The 26,137-nt window shown below is 43.5% G+C and overlaps 1 protein-coding gene across 1 annotated transcript in view; it reads left to right on the forward strand.

The window, feature by feature from the left end:
• Window positions 1-26,137, forward strand: part of birc6 (baculoviral IAP repeat containing 6) — a 92,267-nt gene that overhangs the window by 30,392 nt on the left and 35,738 nt on the right. Inside the window, 24 exon segments of the mRNA XM_034122347.1 lie at window positions 191-317; window positions 419-529; window positions 1,029-1,287; window positions 1,402-1,973; window positions 2,573-2,748; window positions 2,840-2,936; window positions 3,027-3,221; window positions 3,339-3,397; window positions 3,399-3,540; window positions 3,705-3,984; window positions 4,066-4,322; window positions 5,023-5,131; window positions 5,422-5,658; window positions 7,285-8,164; window positions 8,445-8,588; window positions 8,716-8,845; window positions 11,706-11,837; window positions 12,269-12,430; window positions 12,556-12,729; window positions 15,220-15,419; window positions 16,192-16,525; window positions 17,645-17,862; window positions 19,194-19,358; window positions 19,679-19,850. Of these exon segments, the coding sequence (XP_033978238.1) occupies window positions 191-317; window positions 419-529; window positions 1,029-1,287; window positions 1,402-1,973; window positions 2,573-2,748; window positions 2,840-2,936; window positions 3,027-3,221; window positions 3,339-3,397; window positions 3,399-3,540; window positions 3,705-3,984; window positions 4,066-4,322; window positions 5,023-5,131; window positions 5,422-5,658; window positions 7,285-8,164; window positions 8,445-8,588; window positions 8,716-8,845; window positions 11,706-11,837; window positions 12,269-12,430; window positions 12,556-12,729; window positions 15,220-15,419; window positions 16,192-16,525; window positions 17,645-17,862; window positions 19,194-19,358; window positions 19,679-19,850 (5,332 nt within the window).

The raw sequence follows: 26,137 nt of genomic DNA on the forward strand, positions 1-26,137 counted from the left end.
CCAACAATCATCCTCAGTTTTGGAAGAATATGAAAATTCACAAGCTTCTCTCAGCTTAGTGAGGATTTGATGAAGATAACATTGCACAGTCGGTCTAAAAACACTGGATATGTTTCCTGGATACATACATGTTAGTTTCCCCAAATTCTGGGTCATTTTTTAAATAAATAATTGCTTTCTTCTCTCTCAGCTGGAGTCCCTGCTGCAGCTGTGGTTAACACTCAGTCTCAACACATGTTCCACTGGCACTGAAGAGAGCGGATCAGACATCTTCATGTTCAACGCCAGCCGAGTGCCCACCATCCCACTCAACCAGGGTCAGGACTCCTTCTAAACCCCTGAGAGGGAATTAAGTCCCTTTTTTACATTCACTATTTGTTTTATTCTTATTTCATAAATGTTTTTTGTGCGTTTCCAGCATCCATTAGCAGTTTCCTGACAGTGCTGGCGTGGTACCCCAACACCTCCCTGAGAACGTGGTGTCTGGTGCTGCACTCTCTCACCCTGATGACTAACATGCCAGCCTGCGGTCAGTACTCCACTCTCACTGAATCTTCTCAGAGCTCAGATAGTCACACTTTCATTCTTTCTCTCAAAGAGTGATGCATATTGAATTATGCTACACCAAAAGCAAAGGTCTCCTAAAGCAAGGACGACACATTTATCTAAGTCAATATTATTATTATGCCCCAAGTTTGTGTCATTCTTTTTCAAACAGCTGGCTGTTCTTGTTGGTTGTTTCCTTTTTTAAATGTTAAACAGTTTTCGACATTCACATTTTGAATGTAAGAGCATCCTTGAATCTACCATCAGGGTCATTGGATGATGCCCTCAACAAACTCAAAAAGGACCACAATGTTTATTCCTTAATAAAATCATTCGAAATCACCAGCTGTTTGAGTGATAAGAACTTAATTTACCTGTGAAACATGCTCAGCAGTACACAACTTCTTTCACTTACAATTTGAATTATTATTAACAGTATTGTCAGTGGTCTGGTGTTAAATAAGTTCTGTTTGGACTTCCAGGCTCCAGCAGTGGGATGAGCTCTCAGGAAAGCACCGCCCAGCAGATGGTGTCTGACCCCACCCTGGTTCATGTCCTTGTGCGCTTCCTGTCTGGCAGCAGCACCAACGGGACGAGCCAGCACAGCTCTCAGGTGGGACCCACCGCCACCCAGGCCATGCATGAGTTCCTGAGCCGCCTGCAGGTCCACCTGTCCTCCACCAGCCCGCAGATGTTCAGCGAGTTCCTGCTCAAACTCATGCACATCCTGTCTACAGAGAGGTATGCTTTCCCTAACAATAATGATTGCAATTATTGAATGTTACAGCACAGTCAGTTTCAGCACATGCTTTATGAATGGTCTTTGTGAACTAATGGCTCCTCCCGACCCTGCAGGGGTCCGTTCCAGTCCGGCCAGGGTCCACTGGACGCCCAGGTGAAGCTGCTGGAGTTTACTCTCGAACAAAACTTTGAGGTGGTGTCAGTGGCTACAATCTCCTCCGTCATTGAGTCCATCACATTCCTGGTACACCACTACATCACCTGCGCAGACAAACTGGTGTCCCGCAGCGGCTCCGACAGCTCTGTGGGGGCTCGGGCTTGTTTTGGTGGTTTGTTTGCCAACATCATCCGGCCAGGAGACGCCAAGGCTGTGTGCGGAGAGACGACACGAGACCAGCTGATGTTCGACCTCCTCAAGCTGGTCAACGTGCTGGTGCAGCTGCCTCTGTCCGGGGACAGAGAGTTCAGCGGACGACTGCCGCCGGCCGGCAGCGAGGCGGCTGACAGCAGCGTGTCGGACGAGGAGAAGGTCTGTGGCAGCAAAGAGAGCGTGGCTGGTGGCTCAGCGTTCAGCCAGGGGCCCCCTGCAGGGGTGGCCGACCTGGTGCTAGCCAATCAGCAGATCATGAGCCAGATCCTGTCCGCACTGGGCCAGTGCAACAGCAGCGCCATGGCCATGATCATAGGTGAGACCCATCACAGGCACTTCCTGTGCTCTACCAACAGTTTCAGTAACAAGTTTCACCTTGTTATTTTTATTTTACTCCTCGTTTTTTTTTTCATTTACAGCTTTTAGCAGCCTGAGACAGATTTTTTAAATCTGAGTTGGTAGAGAGTGAATATTAGATTTGCATCAGGTGGACTTGACTAAAATATGACTGTTTCCAAAAAAAGAAATTGCTGCAAAAATTGAAATGTGCCTCAAATTGAATGAGGAGAAGGTATTTAGCCTATTCAACATTTGACAAACATTTAAGGGATACTGATAAATAGTCAACAAACTGACTCAGCAATGCCAGTCATACATAAGTACTTGTGAAGTAAAACATTTACCACCATATATAAGCTACTGGTCAGAGCAGAGTTGTAGCGTTTATTGAATTAAACAGTACTGTTTTTAATTGCTTTGGAATTCAACGAAATCATTTGTTATTGATAATAACATTTCACTTGTGAGTGAATTGTTCCCCTAACCAACCAGAGAACAAGAGAAAAACGTGTATATCAGGAGGGTATATATATCTACTGCTACTACAAGCTGACACTTTCTGTCTCTGTTCCTCAGGAGCCAGCGGCCTCCACCTGACCAAACATGAGAACTTTCACGGTGGCCTCGACGCTATCTCTGTGGGTGACGGCCTCTTCACCATCCTCACCACCCTCAGCAAGAGGGCCACCTCAGTGCAGGTCATGTTGCAGCCCATCCTCACTTACATGGCCTGTGGATACATGGGCAGACAGGTGAGCAGCAGCCTGTTTGGACTCTGATTACTTGATATTAAAACACGTCTTGGAAACCAATGCCAACGTTTTTTTTTTCTACATTTTGTAGGGGTCTCTCTCCACCTGTCAGCTGTCGGAACCTCTCTTGTGGTTCATCCTCCGAGTGTTGGATACCAGCGAGGCTCTCAAGGCCTTCCATGACATGGGTTTGTACACACCACTTCTAAACCAGCCTTTTACTCAAAGTTTGGAAAAACCGATTGAACATGAAGTGTTACTTTCTTGTGTTTTATCAGGTGGTGTGCAGTTGATCTGTAACAACATGGTGACCAGCACCCGGGCCATTGTGAACACAGCACGCAGCATGGTGTCCACCATCATGAAGTTCTTAGACTCAGGTCCTGGGAAGTCAGCGGACGGCAACCTCAAAGCCAGAGTGATGACATCAGAGCCGGACAACGCTGAGGGACTCCACAACTTTGCTCCCTTGGGTGCTTTGACATCCTCCTCAATCTCTTACATTCAGTGGGACAGTATTTTACAGTAAAATACCCTAAAACCTTGCCAACATTTTTCTAATTTTCTATGATCCCTTTGTCCCTGCCCAGGCACCATCACATCCAGCAGCCCCACAGCGCAGCCAGCAGAGGTCCTCCTCCAAGCCACGCCCCCCCCACCGGCGAGCCCGCTCGGCAGCCTGGTCCTACATCTTCCTGCCGGAGGAGGCTTGGTGTGACCTCACCATCCACCTTCCTGCTGCTGTGCTGCTGAAAGAGCTCCACATCCAGCCACACCTTGCCTCTCTGGCCAGTGAGTAGCACCCAGTTTAACAGTGACAGTACATTTGAAAAAACGTAATGTGGAGTTTTTGGGATCATTTGTTTTAATCACTATTTTTGCAACCATCATTCACTTTTCCATCTCACTTAAATTCTAACTCAAATGTCATGTTCTGCTGTGTTCCCTTCAACCAGCCTGCCCGTCATCCGTCTCCGTGGAGATCAGTGCTGATGGGGTCAACATGTTGCCGCTCTCCACGCCAGTGATCACCAGCGGCCTGACCTACATAAAGATCCAGCTGGTGAAGGCGGAGGTTGCGTCGGCGGTTTGCCTGAGGCTGCACCGGCCTCGTGATGCCAGCACGCTGGGTCTGTCTCAGATCAAACTGCTGGGCCTGACGGCGTTCGGCAACACCTCCTCTGCAACCGTCAACAACCCCTTCCTTCCTTCTGAGGACCAGGTGTCTAAAACCAGGTACCAAAAACTGATTCTGGACTGAGAGTAGATTCATGTGTATTAGATGTAGGTGTTGTAACCTTTATTTTCTTCCTACAGCATCGGGTGGCTGCGTCTTCTCCACCACTGCCTGACCCACGTCAGTGACCTGGAGGCCATGATGGCCAGTGCTGCAGCCCCCACCGCCAACCTGCTGCAGACCTGCGCCGCGCTGCTCATGTCGCCTTACTGCGGCATGCACTCTCCCAACATCGAGGCTGTGCTGGTCAAGATCGGCCTGCAGTCCACACGCATTGGACTGAAGCTCATCGACATCATGCTGAGGAACTGTGCCGCCTCCGGCACCGACCATGCCAGTGAGTCCCACACAGCTGCAACAGCTTTAACTATAGGACGCAGAACCACAAGAGCCTCCAAAACTCAAAGTTCAAATACTGAAACTCAGTCCATTTCATTTGTTTTAAAATGCTTTGGCATATTTTAGATTGCCTCACCAGGTGTTAAAAGTTTGTTGTTCTGCAAGGTCTCCTTTGAATTTGAATATCTGGTCATGCTTCATAATATCTCATTCATTTCTCAGAATTATGTAATTTGTAATAAGAGAGTTGGTGTGTTTTTGGTGCACAAATGTGAGTCCCTAACCAATCACTGGCCACACTTTAATTATTGTGTAGCTACTTGCAACAAATGACATCAAAAAATACATTTTGTATAGCCTTAGCTGCCCAAACCTGAACCTAGGTCCAACAAAAGCTTCAGGCTCTGGTAACATTTAATTGTATGCATCATTGTTTCAACTACCACCCCAAACAAACCTGTAAGCACTTCTATTGTGGCAAAGCATCTGCCAAATGAATGTAATGTATGGAGGTGAGTTAGGAAGCTGTACCATGCATATCTACAGAAAAAATGTCCACAAATGATAAAAGACCTACCATAATACTGTGCACATATTTCCTGTTGAAGGTAGCTCACAGGGGTTCAAAACTCATCTTAAAAAACCTAATCATCAGGCGATAACAACCCTTTTTTAAGTCTATGCTTCTATCGTTTCAGATTTAAACAGTCCCCTGCTGTTTGGGCGACTGAATGGCCTCTCGTCAGATTCCACCATTGACATTCTCTACCAGCTGGGCACCACACAGGACTCTGGAACCAAAGACAGGTATATCCACACCCCAATTTTACCCCAACTGTCCTTTAGACCCCCCCTGTAAGAATAACAACCAATGAGTAACACTTTTTGTCAAGGTGATATTCCAGACAGACTCACGAGGCAATAGTTAAAAGTGTCCTTACGTCCTCTTTGTCATCTTTTACTGTCACATGGTTGTGTTGGTTGAATATAAATTCCAAGATGACTCACCTCACACTGAGGGTAGGAGATGAATTGAAGATTTTAAAACCACATGAGGAGTTATTTATCCAATATAACTCTGAATCTCCACCCTTCAGGATCCAGGCTCTTCTGCAGTGGGTCCATGACTCTTCTCGGGTGGCGGCCCACAAGATGAGTAGCCCAATGGGATACACTGGCGCCGCTGCGGTCCCTTCCTCTTCTTCATCCAGAGAGTATGGTCTCCTCATGCCGTCGCCCTCCCACCTGCACTGTGTGGCAGCCATCCTGTGGCACAGCTACGAGCTGCCCGTTGACTACGACCTGCCTGCACTGCTCAACAGAGAGCTCTTTGAGTCAGTCAACACTCTTTCCCTTATCATCAACACCGCACTTTAGTCTATTTGCCAACTCATTGAGATCTATTGTGAACCCAGGAAATGTTGAGTACCCCAAAGTTTTATGTTAGAAATGAATAATACGGGTCCCCAGCACATAGAAATGCTGGATTTTAACTAGCATATGTTGGGCAATTAGCACAAGTTGCATTAATTAGCTTTAATAAGCATATGCAAACACTAGCTAAAAAATGGCTTGGACAATTTTGGTGTCGTTTTGGAGGCATAGTTAGGATGTAGAATCCATTTCTAATATTTCAGGATCTAAAATGGCAGTTTTGGGTCCCCTTAAGTTAACTTTATAATCGACCAACAATTCATAAAAACCAGCCCACCAGGAGTATGAATAGCCACTTTCTGGTTGAAATGCCATATATGCTCATTTGAAAAAGGAGCCACATCTTACGCCATTAACTTTATGTTAAAGGTCCCATGTCATGCTTTTCCGGTTATTACCCGTCCCCTTGTGTGTTATGAAGGTTTTTCGAACACAGAAAAGACGTGTCTATGCTGCCCCAGAACGCCTCGTTGGAGATTTTTCTTTTTCCATTTTTTTCTTCCTGGGTACAGTGACGTGCCCATACCCAAATGGACCAATCCGCGGAACCGTTACGTTACATCCGCGGAACACACACACACACACACACACACACACACACACACACACACACACACACACACACTCAATCTTTTCTCAGCTGCAGCTCCGCGGATTTCTCAGCCTGAGACGGCGGGACGCGGCGAGGCTGTGAGTCTGTGTGAGCACACACACAGACTCACAGCCAGGCTGCGGGTGTGTGTGTGTGTGAGCACACACACAGACTCACAGCCAGGCTGCGGGTGTGTGTGTGTGCTAGGGCTGGTTTCGGGCTGGGTTTCGCTGTGTCTCGCTGTCTCGCCGACCCCACACCAGTAATCCAGCTCACACTGTCCGCTCCTCGCAGCAGCGAGCCTCGCAACGTCCCGCCAACACGGCACCCAGACCCCACGCAGCATTCTCATCTGTTTGTCATTACTGGTGTCATTTTCTGGTTGCTAACGCCGTTGTAAATTATAATCATTGATGTTCCGCTGTAACGGTGTGGTGGACTCATCAGAACAGAGTGGGCGAGCTGACCAATCAGAGCACAGTGGGCTCACAGGGAGGGGGGGGCAGGAGCTCCAACAAGCCGTTTAGGGCAGAGAGTGAATACACATACTATACAGAGATGCTGTATGAGAAACCAATGTGATTTTGGAACATTGAACAATATAAATCTATTCTAGTAGACCTCAACAATGGAATTATGATCAGTAGAATTGGCCATGTCATGGGACCTTTAAGGACATTTTACATGTTGTTCTCATGTCAGAAAAAGCATAATTTATGAAAAATACATAGTGCTAATCTTTTTCACGTTTGTCCTAGTAACATATTTTTAACACTTCAAACATTATTCAAATATTATTCATCCTTATAAATAAATAATTTTACTTTCACATAGTATTCATACACTCTGGTACTTCTACTTTTTACAACATCTGAGTACGTCTTCCCCTTCTGATAACCATGGATTAATGACTGATGATTTCCTCTTCCTCCAGGCTGCTGTTTAACTGGTCCATGTCGTTGCCGTGCAACATCGTGCTTAAGAAGGCAGTGGACAGCCTGCTGTGCTCCATGTGTCACATCCACCCCAGCTACTTCTCCCTGCTCATGTCCTGGATGGGGATCGTCCCGGTGCCCAGCGCCAGTCACTCTCAGGCCCAGCGCCACCGCCTCTCCATGACCGACGACGGCAAGAAGCAGCACGACGCCAACACCAGCTCTGCAAGCCTTACCGACGACTCCAAGCATGCAAGACCCCCGGTCAATCTGTCGGAGTCCCAGCTCACCACGCTGGCCGCTGCCTCCCAGTCTCCGGGAGCCATAGAGCAGCTACTGGACTCGGGCTTACCGTCGCTGCTGGTCCGCAGCCTGGCCCAGTTCTGTGTGGGTCTCCTGGCCAGCGCCGACCTGCCTCTACCCGCTGCTCAGGCCGAAAGACGACACCACCATCACCACTACCACTCATCCTCCTCATCCTCCTCATCCTCCTCATCCTCACACAGTCGACCCCCTCTGGCTGCAGAACTGGTCGCTCCAGTGCTACGTTTCCTGACTGAAGTGGGCAACAGTCACGCCATGAAAGACTGGTTAGGAGGACCTGAGGTGAACCCGCTGTGGACGGCTCTTCTCTTCCTGCTGTGCCACTCCAGTGCCAGTGCCGGTGCCCACGCAGGCTGTCAGCCTCTGGGCTCTGCAGCTGCGGCCGGCGCCTCTGCATCCCAGCCCCAGGCCTCAGGCTCACGGTACTCCCTGGCGTCTTCTATGCAGGCAGGAGGGCTGACCACACAGCAGAGGACCGCTCTGGAGAACACCACCGTGGCCTTCTTTCTGCAGTGCATCTCCTGCCACCCCAACAACCAGCGGCTCATGGCTCAGGTCTGCTTTTATATTCCTCTCTGTTAAGACTAAAGATTTCACTTTGATTGACTTTTCAATTTCACACATAGATGAACTGTTGTTGCTGTAGTCAATATTTTGAGGAATTGCTTTTCAACCTAACAAAACCATAGAGCTGACTTTTAATACAAATGATAGTATTAACTATATTTTTAGAACATTCATTTCTTGTTCCTTTGTGGTTTGAATGTCAAACTGTTTTCATTTGGATATATTATTTTGTCTCTGTATTGATTTCAATCATTTTTCCTGTCTTTAGGTTCTCTGTGAGCTCTTCCAGTCTGCACCCCAGCGAGGCAACGTGCCGATCTCTGGAAACATCTCAGGCTTCATTCGAAGGCTTTTCCTGCAGCTCATGCTGGAGGACGAGAAGGTCACAGTCTTCCTACAGTCACCTTGTCCGGTGGGTAACTCACTCTGTTGTTGAAACCTAGAGAAGAATGTCTGCTATATCAGTTCTGGCTACATACAGCCTGAAAATATAATTATAACATTCAGACACAAAACCAGTCCCCTTTTTTTTTCATCAGTTATACAAAGGACGCATCAATGCCACCAGCCACATGATCCAGCATCCCATGTACGGGGCAGGACACAAGTACCGCACCCTCCATCTGCCCATCTCCACCACGCTGGCTGAGGTCCTGGACCGGGTGTCTGGTATGTTTCAACACACAACACTTACACTAGAAATCTGCCTGACAAACAAAACTCAGAACAAGATGAGTGCACTGAGCTGTGGGGATTTGTAAGCCTTGCTGCCAAAAAAATAAAAGTGTTACTGCAGGAATAAGTGGTGCGATATAGTACAACATATCAAAAGTCATGTCATACCTATCTGTTGTAACAGAAATACTGTTGTCATTCCTTCATATTTTATAAAGATATCTGATTGATTGCTGTTAAGTGTGCAAGAAACTCATAACTGCATAGATGTTCAAACTAAAAGCCTTCTGTTCAAACAGCATAATCCCTCCCTTTACTGGAGGGTTTTTATTTTAATGGCAATATAATATAGTTAAAAGCGTAACATGTCAAGTGTCATGGAAAGCAGCTGAGAATAGTACCAGAAAGATTTTGGCTCAGTGAATAAAGAGTGTGTGGAGGAGCAAGAGAGTGGATTCACTCAGAGAAGCAGAGAAGAAGTGAGCAGTTGGGTGTGAGGTGGCAGTGAATGGACAGTGTAGGTTTCAGTCCATTAACCCTGACATCCCTTGGACAATTGGCCACAATTTAGCACATTGACCATCCACAGTCCGAGACAGAGATGGAGTACTCGAGTGCCGATTTTCGGGACTCGCGACTCGACTTGGACTCGCGCACTGATTGACGCGGACACGACTCTGACTCGTGAATTCTCGCGCACAATGACTCTGACTCGTGAATTTTTAGCCCACGATGACTCTGACTCGACTCGAGCAAGTTTTGTCTCGAGTCAGATGTACTCTGTCCTGGCGTGTGCACCTGCGAGGTGAGTTCACGTACTGGGCCCCGCTATTCCAGTCTAAAGATGTCTAGAGACACACCCCGCATCGTGCTGCATGCTTTCACACATTCTGCTTCCACATTGGAAAAGAGCAGCGCAAAATGCTCTATGTGGAAACAATATTGAAGAGAAGGCTCCGTAACACATTACTCTAAGGATCGAGTTCAGACATATAGGCTGTCTTGAACACGATCATCAGAGTAACGTGATCTAATCAATAAATAAAAATTCAGCCGATAACTCGGAAGCACATGGCTACTTAACATGCAGCATGTCATTTAAACATTCACTATAATAATTGTAGCGTCCCCGGCTGAATGATGGTCAGACTCTCCAACTGATGGTATCCGTTTATTGCACACCCTTGCTTGTATACAATCATTACCAACGTAAGAGCTTGTGCCCTTATCAGCCAGGTGCTAAAAACCCAATGCAACTATTTAGTATATGTTCATTTATTCGTCATCTATCCGTCATTATACATGTGTGTTTACACTGCTCCGTTGTCCATTGACTTCCGGTAAAAGTTCCTTCAAAATAAGAGTCCCGATCTTATTACTATCAAAATAAAAGTGCAAAACGAAAACTTTACCATCAGAAAATATTGGCATACAAATATAATCACTTCTCTAAAAGGTAACTCATTTTAAACATAGTTAGACATATTAAAGGTCATTTACAATAATACAAATAATAATAATATTAATATTAGTAATAAGCTTTATATTTGTATAGCACCTATTACAAGAATTGTAGCCAAACTGGCTTCACAGCAGTTCAATAGACAGATTAGTATAACATGACAGGATAAAAGCAATGTAGAGGAGCAGCTACATTTCAACACATGTATCCACGAAGATTAATACATGAAGACTTGTGACTCGGACTTGACTTGGACTCTTCTTAGGTGACTCGGACTTGGACTCGGACTCGAACACAGGTGATGATGACTCTGACTCGACTCGGACACTCCTTGGGTGACTCGGACTTGGACTCTGACACAGCTAATGATGACTCGGACACTCCTTGGGTGACTCGGACTTGGACTCTGACACAGCTAATGATGACTCGGACACTCCTTGGGTGACTCGGACTTGGACTCTGACACAGCTAATGATGACTCGGACACTCCTTGGGTGACTCGGACTTGGACTCTGACACAGCTAATGATGACTCGGACACTCCTTGGGTGACTCGGACTTGGACTCTGACACAGCTAATGATGACTCGGACACTCCTTGGGTGACTCGGACTTGGACTCTGACACAGCTAATGATGACTCGGACACTCCTTGGGTGACTCGGACTTGGACTTAGACTCGACTCCGACTCTCCCTAGGTGACTCGGACTTGGACTTGGACTCGACTCCGACTCTCCCTAGGTGACTCGGACTTGGACTTGGACTCGACTCCGACTCTCCCTAGGTGACTCGGACTTGGACTTAGACTCGACTCCGACTCTCCCTAGGTGACTCGGACTTGGACTCGAAAAGTGGGGACTCGAGAGTGACTTGGACCCGTGAATTGGTGACTTGCCTACAACACTGGTCCGAGATATATGAGGCTTCCTGCTGCTCCATTTGTCTCTGTCATGGGAAGAGAAGAAAGGTCTGGACACATCTCTCTGTGGTTCAGCCTCAGTCAAATGGCCCTGCTGCGACATGTTTGTCATTTCATTTGATCCCAGACTCTGAGGACTGCTTTTTACTAAAGTCTTCTTTAATTAAATGCCACTTTTGATTTGTATATTTTTTATGAATATGTTTTCAGATTTGGGATTCAGCTTGTTTAACCTTCAGAAATAATTTCAATACAAATATACGTAGTTGTAACCATCTAACATCAGACAATTTGTCAACAAAACACCGCAATAGCCACATCTACTGCCTCTAAGCCACATTTTCATTGAATATTTCTTCACTGTTTTAAGCGTAACAAAATGTATTTTGTTACAATAACTAAATAAATAAAGCCCCAGTAGGACTATTTTATTAAACTAATTTGATATCATTCTATCTTCTATTTATCCAAACAGACACACCAAGCATTACAGCCAAGCTGATCAATGAGCAGAAGGAGGACAAGGAGAAGAAGAACCATGAGGAGAAGGAGAAGATGAAAGCAGACAGCGGCTTCCAGGACAACTACAGTGTGGTCGTGGCCTCAGGTACTGTTGTGTGTTTCAAATACACTCCTCTGACAACAGACCACCTCTGAGTCTTACCCCGCAGACAACATCAACATTAGATTAATAAAGGGAAATGTGTATATTATTCACCCACAAATAGAAAGCACCGAATAGATGGATGAATAGTAGAGCGTCTGCAACAATGGAAAAATATCTACGATAAGATAGGATGGTCACAGTGTGTGTCTGTGTGTGTGTGTGTGTGTGTGTGTTTTATCTGTCCTATGATCAGTTTCAGAGTCTAATAAGCACATGGCAGAGTTTTGACATGCATAATACTGGCATAATAGATAAGTTATTGGTTGCTTTAAACTTCTGTATTTTGATCAAAAATAAATATTAACGTGTATATTCGATGAAAACAAGACTCACAGTCCAGTCCTGTCTCTGTTCTCTGTGTCCGTATTCAGGCTTGAAGTCCCAGTCCAAGCGAGCTCTTTCAACCCCCCCCAGACCTCCATCCAGGAGGGGTCGCGTGATGAGTGACAAGTTGACTGCTTCGTCTGGAGTGGACCCCTCAGCCAAAACCATCAGTGTGCCCGTCTTCCACCTCTACCACAAGCTGCTTCCAGGTACTGCAAACAGGGCAGGGTTCACATGCGCACTCACATCTGATGACATTCAAGCGTTTGAGTCTGAAACTGATCATCTCATGTATTAACGACGAGTGTTTGCCTTTTCCCTGTGCTCCCCTCAGGTCAGCCCCTCCCATCTGAGATGACTCTGGCCCAGCTCCTGACTCTCCTGTACGACCGCAAACTTCCACAGGGCTACCAGTCCATCAACCTGACCGTCAAACTGGGCTCCAAGGTCATCTCCGACCCGGGCCTCTCAAAAACAGACTCCTTCAAGAGGCTGCGCACGGAGAAAGGTACCAACAACAGCTCTAATGTTTATTCAACATTCATTTATATTATTTCTGTTTCCTACCAACATTTTGCCAATCCCATGTGGGAATTCAAGGCCACACTATACAACAAATTTACTTTTGTTACTGCAATACCGATAATGTGAATAGAAAGAGGTCTAGGGGCTTACAACGCAGTCACATTCTCAACGCGTTGTGCTGCAATGAGAATCCCGTCCAGTGGCTCTCCTCCTTCATCTATACCGGATGAGTTCTATATTGTCAGGCTGCTTTAAGTCTTTGCATGTTGCTTTTTAAAAAAAATGTTTTATTAATGCAGATTTCATGTACTTAAAATGGCATTTAGAAAGATTGTGTTATACAAGGGATACTGTTCCTAGTATTTAAGCATTAGGGAATCATTTGTATAGAATTATTTGCAGCCTTTAACTCTGATTACCCTTGCTTATCAAATGAAACTGATAATAAAGGAAGGACATTTAGTGAGGAGGACAGGTTGATGCTGGGATCAAACTGCTGACCTTCCTTTAGCCAGAAGGCCACACTGCCGATCCATGGATGTGATGCCTTTAGCACTGCTTATATTTAGCCATCCAAATCTGCAGGCTCCAGGGTCAGCACGAGGTCGGATTCATTTATGACATCAAGGTCTTTTTTGATGATCTCAGCACCGGTGAATCTGCAGATCTGCTCAGGCACCTTTTGTCTGTTCACCATGTCCTGCCCACTCTCCATAGTTCACATTATGGTCTGTTTGTGATGGATGGTTGTGTAATTCAGTACCATAGATGTTCTAATTTGAAGGACAAAATGGTATGTTTTGTAAGTGTGTTTCTTTCCCCCCTCGAATGCACATGTGGAAGTCACGACGGCTCTTATGTACTGTTAAGTGTCCCATTAAGCCACACATTATGCCAGCAACCAAGAGAAATCCTTTCATTTTCTCTTCTGTTTTTTGTCATTCTTATCATATCGCCATGACTTTCAAAACTTGTAAAAAGAAAATGCATCTAAATGGAAATCCAGACCCTATCTGTGATTAAGGGATTACTCTCAACATCTGAACTGGCGGCTAGCAGCTAACAGTGCAGACAGCGCAAAAGATCAGAGCTTACAGCTAACATTTGAGAGATAACAGAGGTCACATGAGGGGAGCTGGACTGTGGGTGTTGGCTCTCAGCCATTTGAGCCCAGTTCAGTGTGGTGACCATCAGCTATGGAGTGAGACTCACATGCAAATACAGCATGGCTGGCTACCTTAGGTATCAATTCATAATGTTCAGATTCTTTCTTGATTTTACATTTCATATTCTTGTTAACATTTTTTATTATTTGCATTTTAAAACCTCTCCCGCCTTGTTAAATGTGCTTTGGCACGACTGCCTTTTAATGTAGTCATGCCAATAAAGCTTTTTTGAATTTGAGTGGGTGAGAGAGGTCCAGCAAAGTGTAGGGTAGAAAAACACATCTAGAAAGTTGTGCAGAGCGATGAGTCATCTGCCAGATTTCTCCTCTGTAAGAGATTATGAGTGGCTTTTAAGGGATGACCTATCAATAGACCAGAGTTTTATGTTATCATAAAACGGCTGTGCTTCTACAATAAACTGGTAGAGGGTAAGCATTAGTAGAGGGGGGGTGTGGTGTGTCTTGCTTTTCACCCTTTGTTTCATTTTGAGCGTCTGACTTTGTCTTCACATTATAAGTGTAAACAAGTGCATTAGGATGGTGTTTCATCTTCTGTCTTTGAATCAGCACATAGCTGATAGTCCCCCCCCCACTGCAGACATTAAGACCTGCTGATGAATGAGAGCCAGTGTTCCTCCTGCTCTCTGCTACGCTGTTGGAGCAATGGGAGTGATAGACTGATCATGTGCTTCACCACACAGCTCAACACTGAAGTCTAGAACGATTGAAATAACATATTGCAACCAGGGAAAACATTATTAAACAGACACACATTCAAACACACATACTTTATACAAAACAACAGAATAGAATAAAAGTGAAATCCCCCAAAAATGTGATAATTAAGGAAACTAGGATGATAAATGAGAGCCACTTCGAGTGAGGAAACAAAAACAAATCAGTAATTCTAATTATACATTTTTTTAAAGGATAGGCTTCAGACCAACAATACCACCATGCTAGTAAAAATGTGCACACACGTTTAAGCATATGTAAGGCTAAACCCCACTTAATGCCCTCTTTATTTTTAAGGACCATGCAATAATCGTGAAAAAAAGGAAATCCACACTTGCTTATAGCATTTAAAGGAAAACGAAATGTTTAAGTTCAACATTAAAGTTGTGTTTTATATGTAACACGTGTGAACAAATCTGACACCTTTTTCTCTTGTGTCCATACACACACATATACATCCCAGTTGTAGATATTATATATTTCATTTAGAGTAGGTTCTACATTTAATAAAGTGTCCAAAATGTGAGACAGTGCGTGAACACACAACAGGTCCTCTGTTTGCTCTCCTTGCAGTGGACCACTGTGACATGCTGAACAGCTGTCCTGAGGATGAGCCCATGACGCCAGGGGACGAAGCTCTGGACGCCGCAACGGACGAGTCTCTGCTGGAGACCAACCCCATCCAGTCCCCGCTGCAGGTCTTTGCAGGCATGGGGGGGCTGGCCCTCATCGCAGAGAGGCTGCCCATGCTCTACCCTGATGTCATTCAGCAGGTACCCTCACACAGAAATATGCTAAACAATAAAAGAACCAAGACAGTCAAGGAGGGCTTAATCTTGAACCAGTAGAGTGCGGCAGTGATGACTACCCTAGCGTAGCATCGCACGTGGTCCTTTGACACATTTTGAATTTTCTTTCGATATTTGGAATATTGTAGGAAAGAAGGTAAATGCACATTTATGATACATAAACAAGCACCTTTATGATTGTTGATGTGAAAAAGCAATCGACCAAATGAAAAGCTAACATAAGGCCATAAAGAATCTACAGTATGGTCACATGAATGCACGTCACCACCGCTAAGCTAAAGGAGGCTAATGTTAGTGTGGTGATGTTTAGTAGTCTTATTTATTCACTTATTGGCAACTGCCGTTTTTAAGAAACATAGAAGCTTCAGACATTCATGAGTGGGGTAGTTTCTGACCTATTTTTATTTCGAGAACATAACATTTAAAATATTTTAAGCTTGATTTAAATACAGATCTTCCTTTAGAGATCCAACCAAAAGAACGTTTAAAAATGAATAGACTTCAGGGCTCAATCCTGCACCACTCTATTGAAGCATGTTAAGAATAAACGCTTGAATTGTAATTTCATGAGATGAGTTTCATATTTTGTATTCACAGTATGTAGAGGGGACAGCCTCGTCTCCCTCAGCTTGAATTGGCTACATCATGACACTGCAAAGTGCTCGCCCTCCTCATTCTGCTGTCGGCATTGTCTCCCATAGCTCTCACCTTTGCTAACGTTCCACTCTGTCCCCAGGTGAGTGCCCCCGTGGTGCCCTCCGCTATGCAGGAGAAGCCCAAGGACAGCGACCAATTTGAGTGGGTGACCATCGAGCAGTCGGGCGAGCTGGTGTACGAGGCCCCCGAGTCCATCGCCGCCGAGCCCCCGCCAATCAACAAGCAGCAGACTCAGTCATCTTCCTCATCCTCAGCCTCAGTGCAGACCATGTCTCCCATCCCGGCCCACTCTCTGGCAGCGTTCGGCCTCTTCCTGCGCCTGCCAGGGTACGCAGAGGTGCTGCTGAAGGAGAGGAAGCATGCCCAGTGCCTGCTGCGCCTGGTGCTGGGGGTCACAGACGACGGAGAGGGAAGTAAGTCTGACCAATCAGCTGCCAGTACCATCAGAGTGTGCCTCACAAACAAATGGAGGTTTTCATGTCTGATTTGATTCTTACTTCTCTAGTCAGTTTAATATTCATCTCAAGATTCAAATGTTTTATTGTGATATACAAAATCTTAAGTCCCAGACTCCTCCAACAATGCAACATAATATATATAAGACATAAAACAAATAAAACAAAAATACAAATATTGCAAGAAATAACAAAATAGAAATAAAGTAGTGCAAGACTAATGCGCAAGTAATGCAGAAGAAGTGAAATATATACCTGTAAAATACAATAAGCTTCATTTAGCAGAGAATGCTTCAAGTAAATGCAGGAGTCTATTTACATGTAAACATCATAAGATAAATAAGAACAGAATGTACAAAGACGTTGATGGGTTATTGATGTCAGAGTATCTTTTCCATCTTGTTTGGTGAGAGGTCACACAGCAGTGTCAGATTTGAATCTGAATTGTACATGTTCAAAGGTTTTCTTGGCATTTCCACAGTAGCTATAGTGTAGTTATGAAAAATGTAAATTCTCCTTCAACAATGCAATATAAATAAACATAAAACAATACAAATATTGCAAAAAAGATACAGAATTAAATGAAATAGTTGAAGAGAATGTTGCAAGTGACCAATATGGAAGCAATTCAGGAAAGGTAGACTATATACATGTCAAATAGAATAAAAAACAGAATGTAAAATGTAATACTTTACAGGAATACAATAATGCTTATTGTACTACTAATAAATAAATGTGTAAAATCCAAACCGATGGATGCTTAATGTTATGAAGGCACATCACAGAGCTCAGGAGTTTAACAGTCTTATGGCCTGTGGGATAAAACTGGGTTTTTCTTTCTCACCGACGTAGTTTTCCACTCGGAAAAATACTCGATAACTATCAACGTCTTTCATTTAAACTATCTTGTTTGGTGAGACATCAGGCCGCAGCTAGACAGACACAAACAGAATATCAATAGTGTCATTATTCAGCGGAAAGACATAGGTCATTACAAATACCAAAACAATTTCATAGCAGCATCACATTGTCTTCAGATGACAAGTAAATCAATGTTCTGCTTTGGCTTCCTCTCAGGTCACATCCTCCAGTCTCCGTCCGCCAACGTGCTGCCCACGCTGCCGTTCCACGTGCTGCGGGCGCTGTTCAGCACCACCCCTCTGACCACTGATGACGGAGTCCTGCTGCGCCGCATGGCTCTGGAGATCGGAGCAATCCACCTCATCCTGGCCTGTCTGTCAGCCCTCAGCCACCACGCCCCCCGCAACCCCAACGCCAACAGCAGCGTGTCCGAGGTACGGTCACTGTTCAAAAATAATACATCTTTTCCTAGTGCTCAAAGACCCTTATGGGGGGGGGGGGGGGGGGGGGGGGGGGGGGGGGCTGCAGCGAACTCCCTGTCGCCCCAGGTCCGGAGCTCAGTCCTGATGGGCTGCAGGGGGGGGGCAGGGCCAAGGTTGTTGATGGCTTTGGATGTATTGAGTGATATCATGAAGTCAATCTGGTGTTTGAAGGGTAGCCAGTGGGGGTCGTGGAGGATAGGGGTGATGTGGACGCAGTGTCGGGTGATGTGGACGCAGTGTCGGGTGGAAGCAGACACCAGAGTTATTCACACATACCAAGCAGCAGAGTTATTCACACACAAGCCCACATACACAGACTTGAATAGGGCCAGCCATGTTCTGGAACCTGTGTAAAGAGGGTAGCAGCATGCCTAGTGTTTGTTGTTGTTTTGGTGACACCCCTCTGTGTGACAAGCCAGAGACCTGTCGCTGTGGCCGTCCCTCAGTCCCCCCAGTCCAAGAGCTTCAATAAGAGCACAAAATAAGAACATCAACTCAGAAACAAAAAATATGTTTTTCATCCATGTTGGCTCCTATATACTATATATTATTCATATAAAGCTAGAAAAACATAAGCATGCTGTGATAGCTTGTCGGGAAGAAATGTTAATCTCCTTATTTAGGTTCCTTGACGTATTACCTTTAGATATCTGAATGAAAATGTTTTCTAAGCTATCCAAGAGTCTTTCCTTTAAAGACATTCCTACATTTTTCTAATATGAGGCTGTATAGGGAAACAAACATGAAGTTGTTTGCTTGATGTACAAATGTTTTATTTTCATTATTCCATAGTGGTGTATTTGAATGTATCTGAATACACCTTTTCAGACATGTATGTCAGAAAAGGTGAGAGCCTTTTGGATTAAATGAGCCCAATTTTAGTTATGTGGGATAGTTCCTATAGTAGACATTTCTTTGTATTCCTTGAGAGCATTTTTTAAACTTGACATTGCTGTATAATTAGTCTCATGAAACTTTACAACCAAAAATGACAGACAGAGGTCAATCAAAGCGTGTATGTCTCACCCAGATGTATTGACAATAAGCGAGTGTCTGGACAGTGTCTTCTATGTGGCTAATACTGTTGACACACCCCTGAAACTAATGAGTGTTATTCAGGGGCCAGAGAATATAAACCATTTCTATTTTCCACTCCAACAATACACTGGCAAGCATTGTCCTTAAAAACAAGGGGAATGTAATACATTCTCAGAATGAGTGTTCTTAAATCCCCAACCCAGAGCCATCCGTCTAACTCTAAACATTATTGTGTGTGTTGGCAGCCACAGATGTCCAGTTGTCACGGTGGTAGCACCAGTGAGGAGCAGCAGCTGTACTGGGCTAAAGGGACTGGTTTTGGAACTGGATCCACAGCCTCAGGCTGGGACGTGGAGCAGGCCCTCACCAAACAGCGGCTAGAAGAGGAACACGTCACCTGTCTGCTGCAGGTGAGTCCACTCAATGTCAAATCATTTCAAAGCCACTTTTGAAAATAATTTGGATGGAGCCTAAACTTCTTTCAGAATTCCAACATTGTCCCAGCAATGGGGAAATGTACATTAGTACAACAGCAGAAGTATAGTGCTGATAAAGTGAAGAGAATAGACTTGCATATAAAAATAACTTAGTATGCACATATTATCAATATTTAAAAAAACAAATACCAGATACATGTAAAGTGTGAACTTAAATGTGTCAATTAAGACAAAGTGGACAGGGTTTTTTGGTAATTGGTCTAACAGTGTGTCTACATTGTTTTTCTCACCAGGTGTTAGCAAGCTACATCAACCCAGCCGGCTCCAGCAGCTGCCAAAGTGCGGAGGCGTGCTCCGCAGAGAGCCGAGCCTCCAACAGCTCTGCGCTGCCCGCCGTGCTGCAGGAGCTGCTCTGCCAGTCCTGCCTCATCCCCGCCATGTCCTCCTACCTGCGCAACGACTCAGGTAGGCTCCATGATTTTACTAATGAAGGCCAAGACACCCAAAGCAAGAGGGAGTATTTTGACACCAGGTAGTAATAACTGTCTTTGGCTGTGATTAACACTGATGAGTGTGGCTAAGAGAAAGAGCAACACACACAGACAGAGAGATTTAGAGGGAGTTTGTGTGCGATTGCGAGTTATAATTAAGATTGAATTAACTTGCTAATATGCCACCAACACCCACAAATCATCTTTGTTAAGCTCATTCGTTTTAGGAAGCATGTGTGTGAAATGAGCACAATTTGTGTGTGGTTTAATTATCTTTGATTTGAAATGCTACACCTCCTGAAAACCAACACCTGATAAAGGTGAAGGGGGTCTAACTGTTCTGGGGTAAACCCTGAAATTAGGACGGTGGTAGCACTTCAACATCCTAACAAATCACCACTAACAGCAGCTATATGATGGACTAGCATCGCTACTTTGCTTTCTATGATCCATTCGGTCTGAAAAATACAGCTCATGATTAGCAAACACGGCCAAGCTTCTCCTTCATTTTATACAGTCACAGCATTGCTTTTCTGAAAACGTTCAACAAGTGCTCAGTGCAACCAGAAAGGTAAAGCCATGCGACCACACACCACCTCGCTCTTCCTTTAGGACAACTGATAAAGGGGGATCAGAAAAAAAACTTGATATGGACATTCAGCCTAAGATGGCTGTAAAGTGAATCAGTTAGTCCTGTTAAGTAACAGGACAGCAGCATGCCCACTCTTTTGTGCAACATTTCACGGGGTCCTATTTTTATATTTGTTCAGATGAGTTCTTATTCTTGGGTTGTTCAGTCAAATATTTTGACCCACTGATTTCTGGTCATGATGTGAAGGGCTGCCGGCCTTTAAGGCTGAGAGAGTGGACAGATTTTCTGGTCTTCTCTTTTAGTGATTACTGCAGGCTAGACTTCCTGCACTGCACTCTAGCTCTGGATGACTGTAGAGAAAGGTATGTATGTTCCTGTGTGTTTGTGGAAGAGATGGAGGATTTTTGCAACATGAAACAGCAGATGGAGCTACAGCATCTTAGACTGAAACTGAGGCTGTGCTTGCCTTGGTTTTAAATCACACTGAAGTAAGTCCCAGTACCATACATGTAATGAGTCCAGGCTTATAGGACACACTGTCCTATCAGAACTTTTATATTTAAACTCAAGAATAAAAGGCGTGTCTTTCCACTGTGATTATGTTTTGTTATGTCATAGTTTGTTATTTAATGTGAGCAAATTGTATTGTAATGTTTCTAGCAAGAAGCGGGAGCATGGCTGTAGATTGTGTGCTGCAGCTTAGACCCCATGCTCAGGTCATCTCTTATACTCTCAGTCAGTTAGACCTCTGGTTGAAAAATGAGCTTCCAGCAGAGCTCTCAGTACTCAGTGGGCTTCAGCAGTGTGGAGGTCAGGTCAGCCCATTGCTTATACCCTGCCTGGCCTCTGCAGGGAGCAGCTGGTTATTAGTGCTGCGCTGACCTTCTGAGTCCGGCTGCAGTGGGGCTTTACACTGTTCTCTTCACTTGTGGGCCATGTGGCAAAAAGAAATCTATGCTTTTATAACAATTGTATTTTTATTTCCGGCAGTTCATGTACAAATATAATAAGTCAAATAATTGACTATTCTGCTTTTTCTGAAGCATTCAACCTTAGTAGAAATAATCAAATAAGTGATTGAAAGCTTTTCAAAAAAGTACACTGAACTTGAGTCGAGACAAATTACTTTTGCCAATGTCAATAATGTACTTATTTTTTTGACAAAATGTTCTTATTTTAAGATTAGGTGAAATCAACCTTTAATGTTTTGCCTAACATTACTTCCAGCTATTAAGAAGAACAGTTGTGTAAACTGCACCATACAACAGCAACAAATTCATGCCCCAGTTTAAAATAAAATCACTGTTTTTCAGGAAAACTATTGATTGCATTTCCCATTAGGATGTTGGTGTAAAAGTGAGTCAATGCAAACGTTTGCGGTACAGTCTGCGCATTGTAAGGACAAAAGCTTCCATCAAAATGTTATGGCCAAAAAAAGTCAAAGCCTCATTTAATGTGTGCCCCAGATTTCATGATCACTTTGGAATTAAATCAAAGTAATAATTTCTTCATTTTAGTGGCATGTTTTTTGTGTGAAGGAAAACAGAGACATGCCATGCTGGTTGTTAGGGAAATGGCTGTGCTGTAATGTGAAGCCCATTTGCCTTTTTACAGTTCAGTGTAGGGTCTGATGAGTGCAGTAACAAAATAACCGTAACAAAATGAAAACGGTATGAAGTGATTCGTAAATAGGAATACAGATTTGACTTAATGTTTTCATAAATATATTTTTCTCCCAGGGAAATTGGCATGGGACTTATTTTCACCCTCTCAAAGAACCGGAATCGAGAACCGAAAAGAACCGGAACCGAAAAGAACCGGAATCGAAAAGCATAACCGGAATCGTTAAAATCCAAATGATACCCAACCATGGATGCATAATAAGAACCCAACCCTATGTGTGATGCAGTAAAATCTTACCGCTCACTTACTGTACGTTAGCAGTGTAGTAAAACCGTGGGAAAAGGTAAAATACGATGGCGAAGAAGAAGATTCCAGTGGCCCCAGATTGGACAAGTGAAAAATGTATTCGGACAAGTAAATTGCCAAACTCACTTGTCCATGGACAAGTACTCTCTAAAAACGTTTTCTTACACTGCCGGTATTTTACTTTTATTTAAAATTTTATTTGTTCTGTTATTTATTCCACTTTAGTGCCAGGAAAACAAAATGTTTTATTAAAAATATGAACATTTATTTTCAGCCCTACATAATATACTAGCTTTGAATGAGCACAAAATCCTAGCAAATACTTTGCTGTACTATTACCTAATGATTAAGGGCCTTTTAAGTTCCAATAGACAGCTATTGATTCTTGTTTACTGAGGATGTGGAGATATTATAATAATAATAATACGAACTCAGATACAAAACACAGAGACATCATTATTATTAGTATGATGATGAAATATATTGTAGATATGCTGCTGCAGTTAGCGACATACAGATTTAAGCATCACTGTCCCCCCCCCACCTACAAATGACCATTGTATGTGTGTCAGCTCTGAGCCCGTTCCAGCTGAATGTGTGCCACCTCTCTGTGCCTGACGGTGCTGGGATGTTTCACTTTGCATTAGTATCTCTGTGTGAGCATGTTGGTGTGTGCTAATGCAGCCCGGGTCTCATAAATAAATAACAGCTGATAAAAAGCATCCTGAGTGTTGTAATTGCTCCTCATTATCTGGTAAATTCTTCACACACTTACATGCGTGCGTGTCCTCCAGAGACCCACCCATTCATTTTTGTCCTCTGTGGTGCACATCGGTTTTTGGTCCATTACTTTGAGGTTATACATGCCACAGCATTAAGTCCAATTGTACTCCACAGAGGACATCCTGGGCTTTTCAGACATGTGACATATGTGGGGGTGTGGCTTTGAAAAAGATCATTTCATTGTATTTCAAAATGACGTCCATCAACACAAGCACTATTTATAGAAAGTAATTTTGTAATTACCAGTGTTGTGAGTTCAATATTTTTAACTAATGATAGTAAGGGAACATCTTAGGAGTTAGTGTAGTGAGTTTTCAGAGCAGTGTAATACTTATTTGACCTAAAACTAAATGTTTTTATGAATGTCCTCTGAGGGGATTTGCTAACTTTTTATTTCCCCCAACACAAATGGAGGCAGCTCACTAACCAAGGCAGAGAGAATTTTGAACAGAATCATTGAGGGAGACTCAGACATAGACCTGTCAGATGATGAGGATCCACAGGCAGTGATTGAGGAAGAGGAAGAGGTTGATAACTCAGAGGAGGAGGCATTGACTTAGGAAGAGCAGGAGACAGTTACAGAAAAAAGGCCCGTCGCCCACTATGGGCCAAAACTAACACGTAGGGTTCATGGCAGACGGATGCAGTGGGAACACATATCAAGTGCCTCAAGTGTCAGATGTATCTCTGCATTACTACAAATGAGGGCTCAGTATTTGTTGCATTGAGTTGCTCTAATGTTGTCTAAATGTACTTGTATGTTAATGTTGTTTGTATACTATGCTTCACATAACTAACACCCAATGTCCTCTACAAAGGATACACAATAAAACAAAAATTAAAATATATTTTTTTAGTTTGTGTTAGTCATTATGTTAATACCACCCTAAAGACTTGTGTGATCAAAAAAAAAAAAAAGGAAATTTGAAACCTTTTTCTTTCTGGGTGAAGACATGAGGTCTTTATTAAGGTTATGTTTATTTCAGTGTATGTACAAGTTATCATGTACAGCATCATAAGATAATCTCCATTTCTTCTCAGTTGACTGACTCACTGCGTTTCTTTTTATGCTCACATAAGCTATGAGCCACACATGCAATATATGGGGGGGTGCTTACTAGTGTTCATTTTGTCAGCTATTTTTTTATTTAGTCTTACCCCTAGATTCCACCGGGTCCGTCTGCACCGCGTCACGGCTGCACCGCGGTTTTGGTCCGGCCTCCTCCGGCGTCATACCCTACCAGGCGCGTTTCAGAAGCATTTCAGAAGCGGAGCGTCTTGCCTGCCGGCTCGCAGTTTTTGTTGATTTGGGCATATTTCCTGGACAGGCTACTTTGTACAGACAAAGTTAATAATAACTGTAATATTCCAGTTATAAACGACATGAATCAAAGATGTGTTGCTGTATTTTAGTGGTAAAAAAATGCATTCATCATCATAATTATTGTGTCAAATGTCCTTGTTAGTTTTAGTCATATTTAGTCACCTTCATCCTGTTTTTATTTAGTTACGTTTTAGTCGACTAAAAGTCTGAGCATTTTAGTCTTATTTTAGTAAAGAAAACTAACTATTTTAGTCTACTTTTTGTCAATGAAAACTGTTGACATTTTAGTCTTTTTTAGTCATCAGATTATATTGAACATTTTAGTCAAACTAGTCTAGCTAAAACCAATAATTTGTAATTTTAGTCGAACTTATTCACAATAAGATTATGTCTTATCCTTATTTGATGAAAAACACAGCTTGAATGATTAAGAATGCAGCTTTGCAGAGAGTATCCGTTCTAGTGGTTTGATGGTATCTAAGGAATACATCCAGACATGGAACATGTTCTGATTTGCATATTTATTTTGAACCAACACGATTCAACAATACAGGGTACTGTAGTGTACACACATACTAATTGCAAAATAAATTAAATAGATGAGGTCTGTTTTAACAAGAAAAGGAAAAAATAGTGCCTCATGAACTGCTGTCTAACAAGCTAGTTCACATGGCATATTGATGCCATTAAAAATGTTTAATAAATTAAAGTTTAAACAAGGCACGGTTTGCTAGAATAGCAACCATAATAAGGAAAGGTGCAAATAAAAAGTATGCCCGGCTCAGCTGGGGGGGTGGGGCTACAAACCTGTGGGGGCATTGTCCATGCGGTTAAGTCAGCCACCAGCACACACACTCGGGAGAGCGCTAACATGTTAGCAAGGACAAATATCACCTCGTTTCTTTTTCCCAAGCCCTGTTGTTGCCATTTTCCTTTCTGTTAAATAAGGTTTGTTAGATCCGAGTCTTCCTGACAGTTCAGTGTGCCGCTGCCCGGTGTAATTCAAATGTACCGCACGCAGCACAGACACACAACTGCTGCGCAGCCGCAGCACCGGAAATGGAACTGCTGGGAACAAAACTGACTATCAGAGATGTAACGTTATCTTTGATAATATTTCGTCTCCTCCTTTTTCGTCAACGAAAGTAAAGAGAGATTTTGGCATAGTTTTTATTTAGTAAACTACATTTTCATCTCGTCACAGTTATTGTTTACTGACGTCAGTGCCGTCTCGTCTTAGTCATGGAAAAAAAGATTGTTGACGAACATATTTCGTCATGGTTTTAGTCAACGAAATTAACACTAGTGCTTACTTAACTTTAAATATTAAGCTGTAGTTCCAGGAGAAGTACATATTTGGAAGGAGATTCAAACCTGTGACAACTGTATAATAATAAAGAGAGACTATCTAACCCTCACTTAATTCCGCTTAAACAATATTAGTTTGGATGTCTTTTTCATCTCCCTAACCTCAAAACCTTTTTGGATATGTTGTTGCGCTGTCAGAGGATAGTTCTCTGCATAGTAGTGACTGATAAGACCCAAAAGAAAACGTTCAGTATGAGCTGCTGATTACAACGCAGATTGACTGATGTTATGACAGCACGTCTTAACATTCTCGACTCGAGCTTCC

The sequence above is a fragment of the Trematomus bernacchii genome, unplaced genomic scaffold, assembly GCF_902827165.1.
Source record: "Trematomus bernacchii unplaced genomic scaffold, fTreBer1.1, whole genome shotgun sequence".
NCBI classification, from domain to species: domain Eukaryota; kingdom Metazoa; phylum Chordata; class Actinopteri; order Perciformes; family Nototheniidae; genus Trematomus; species Trematomus bernacchii.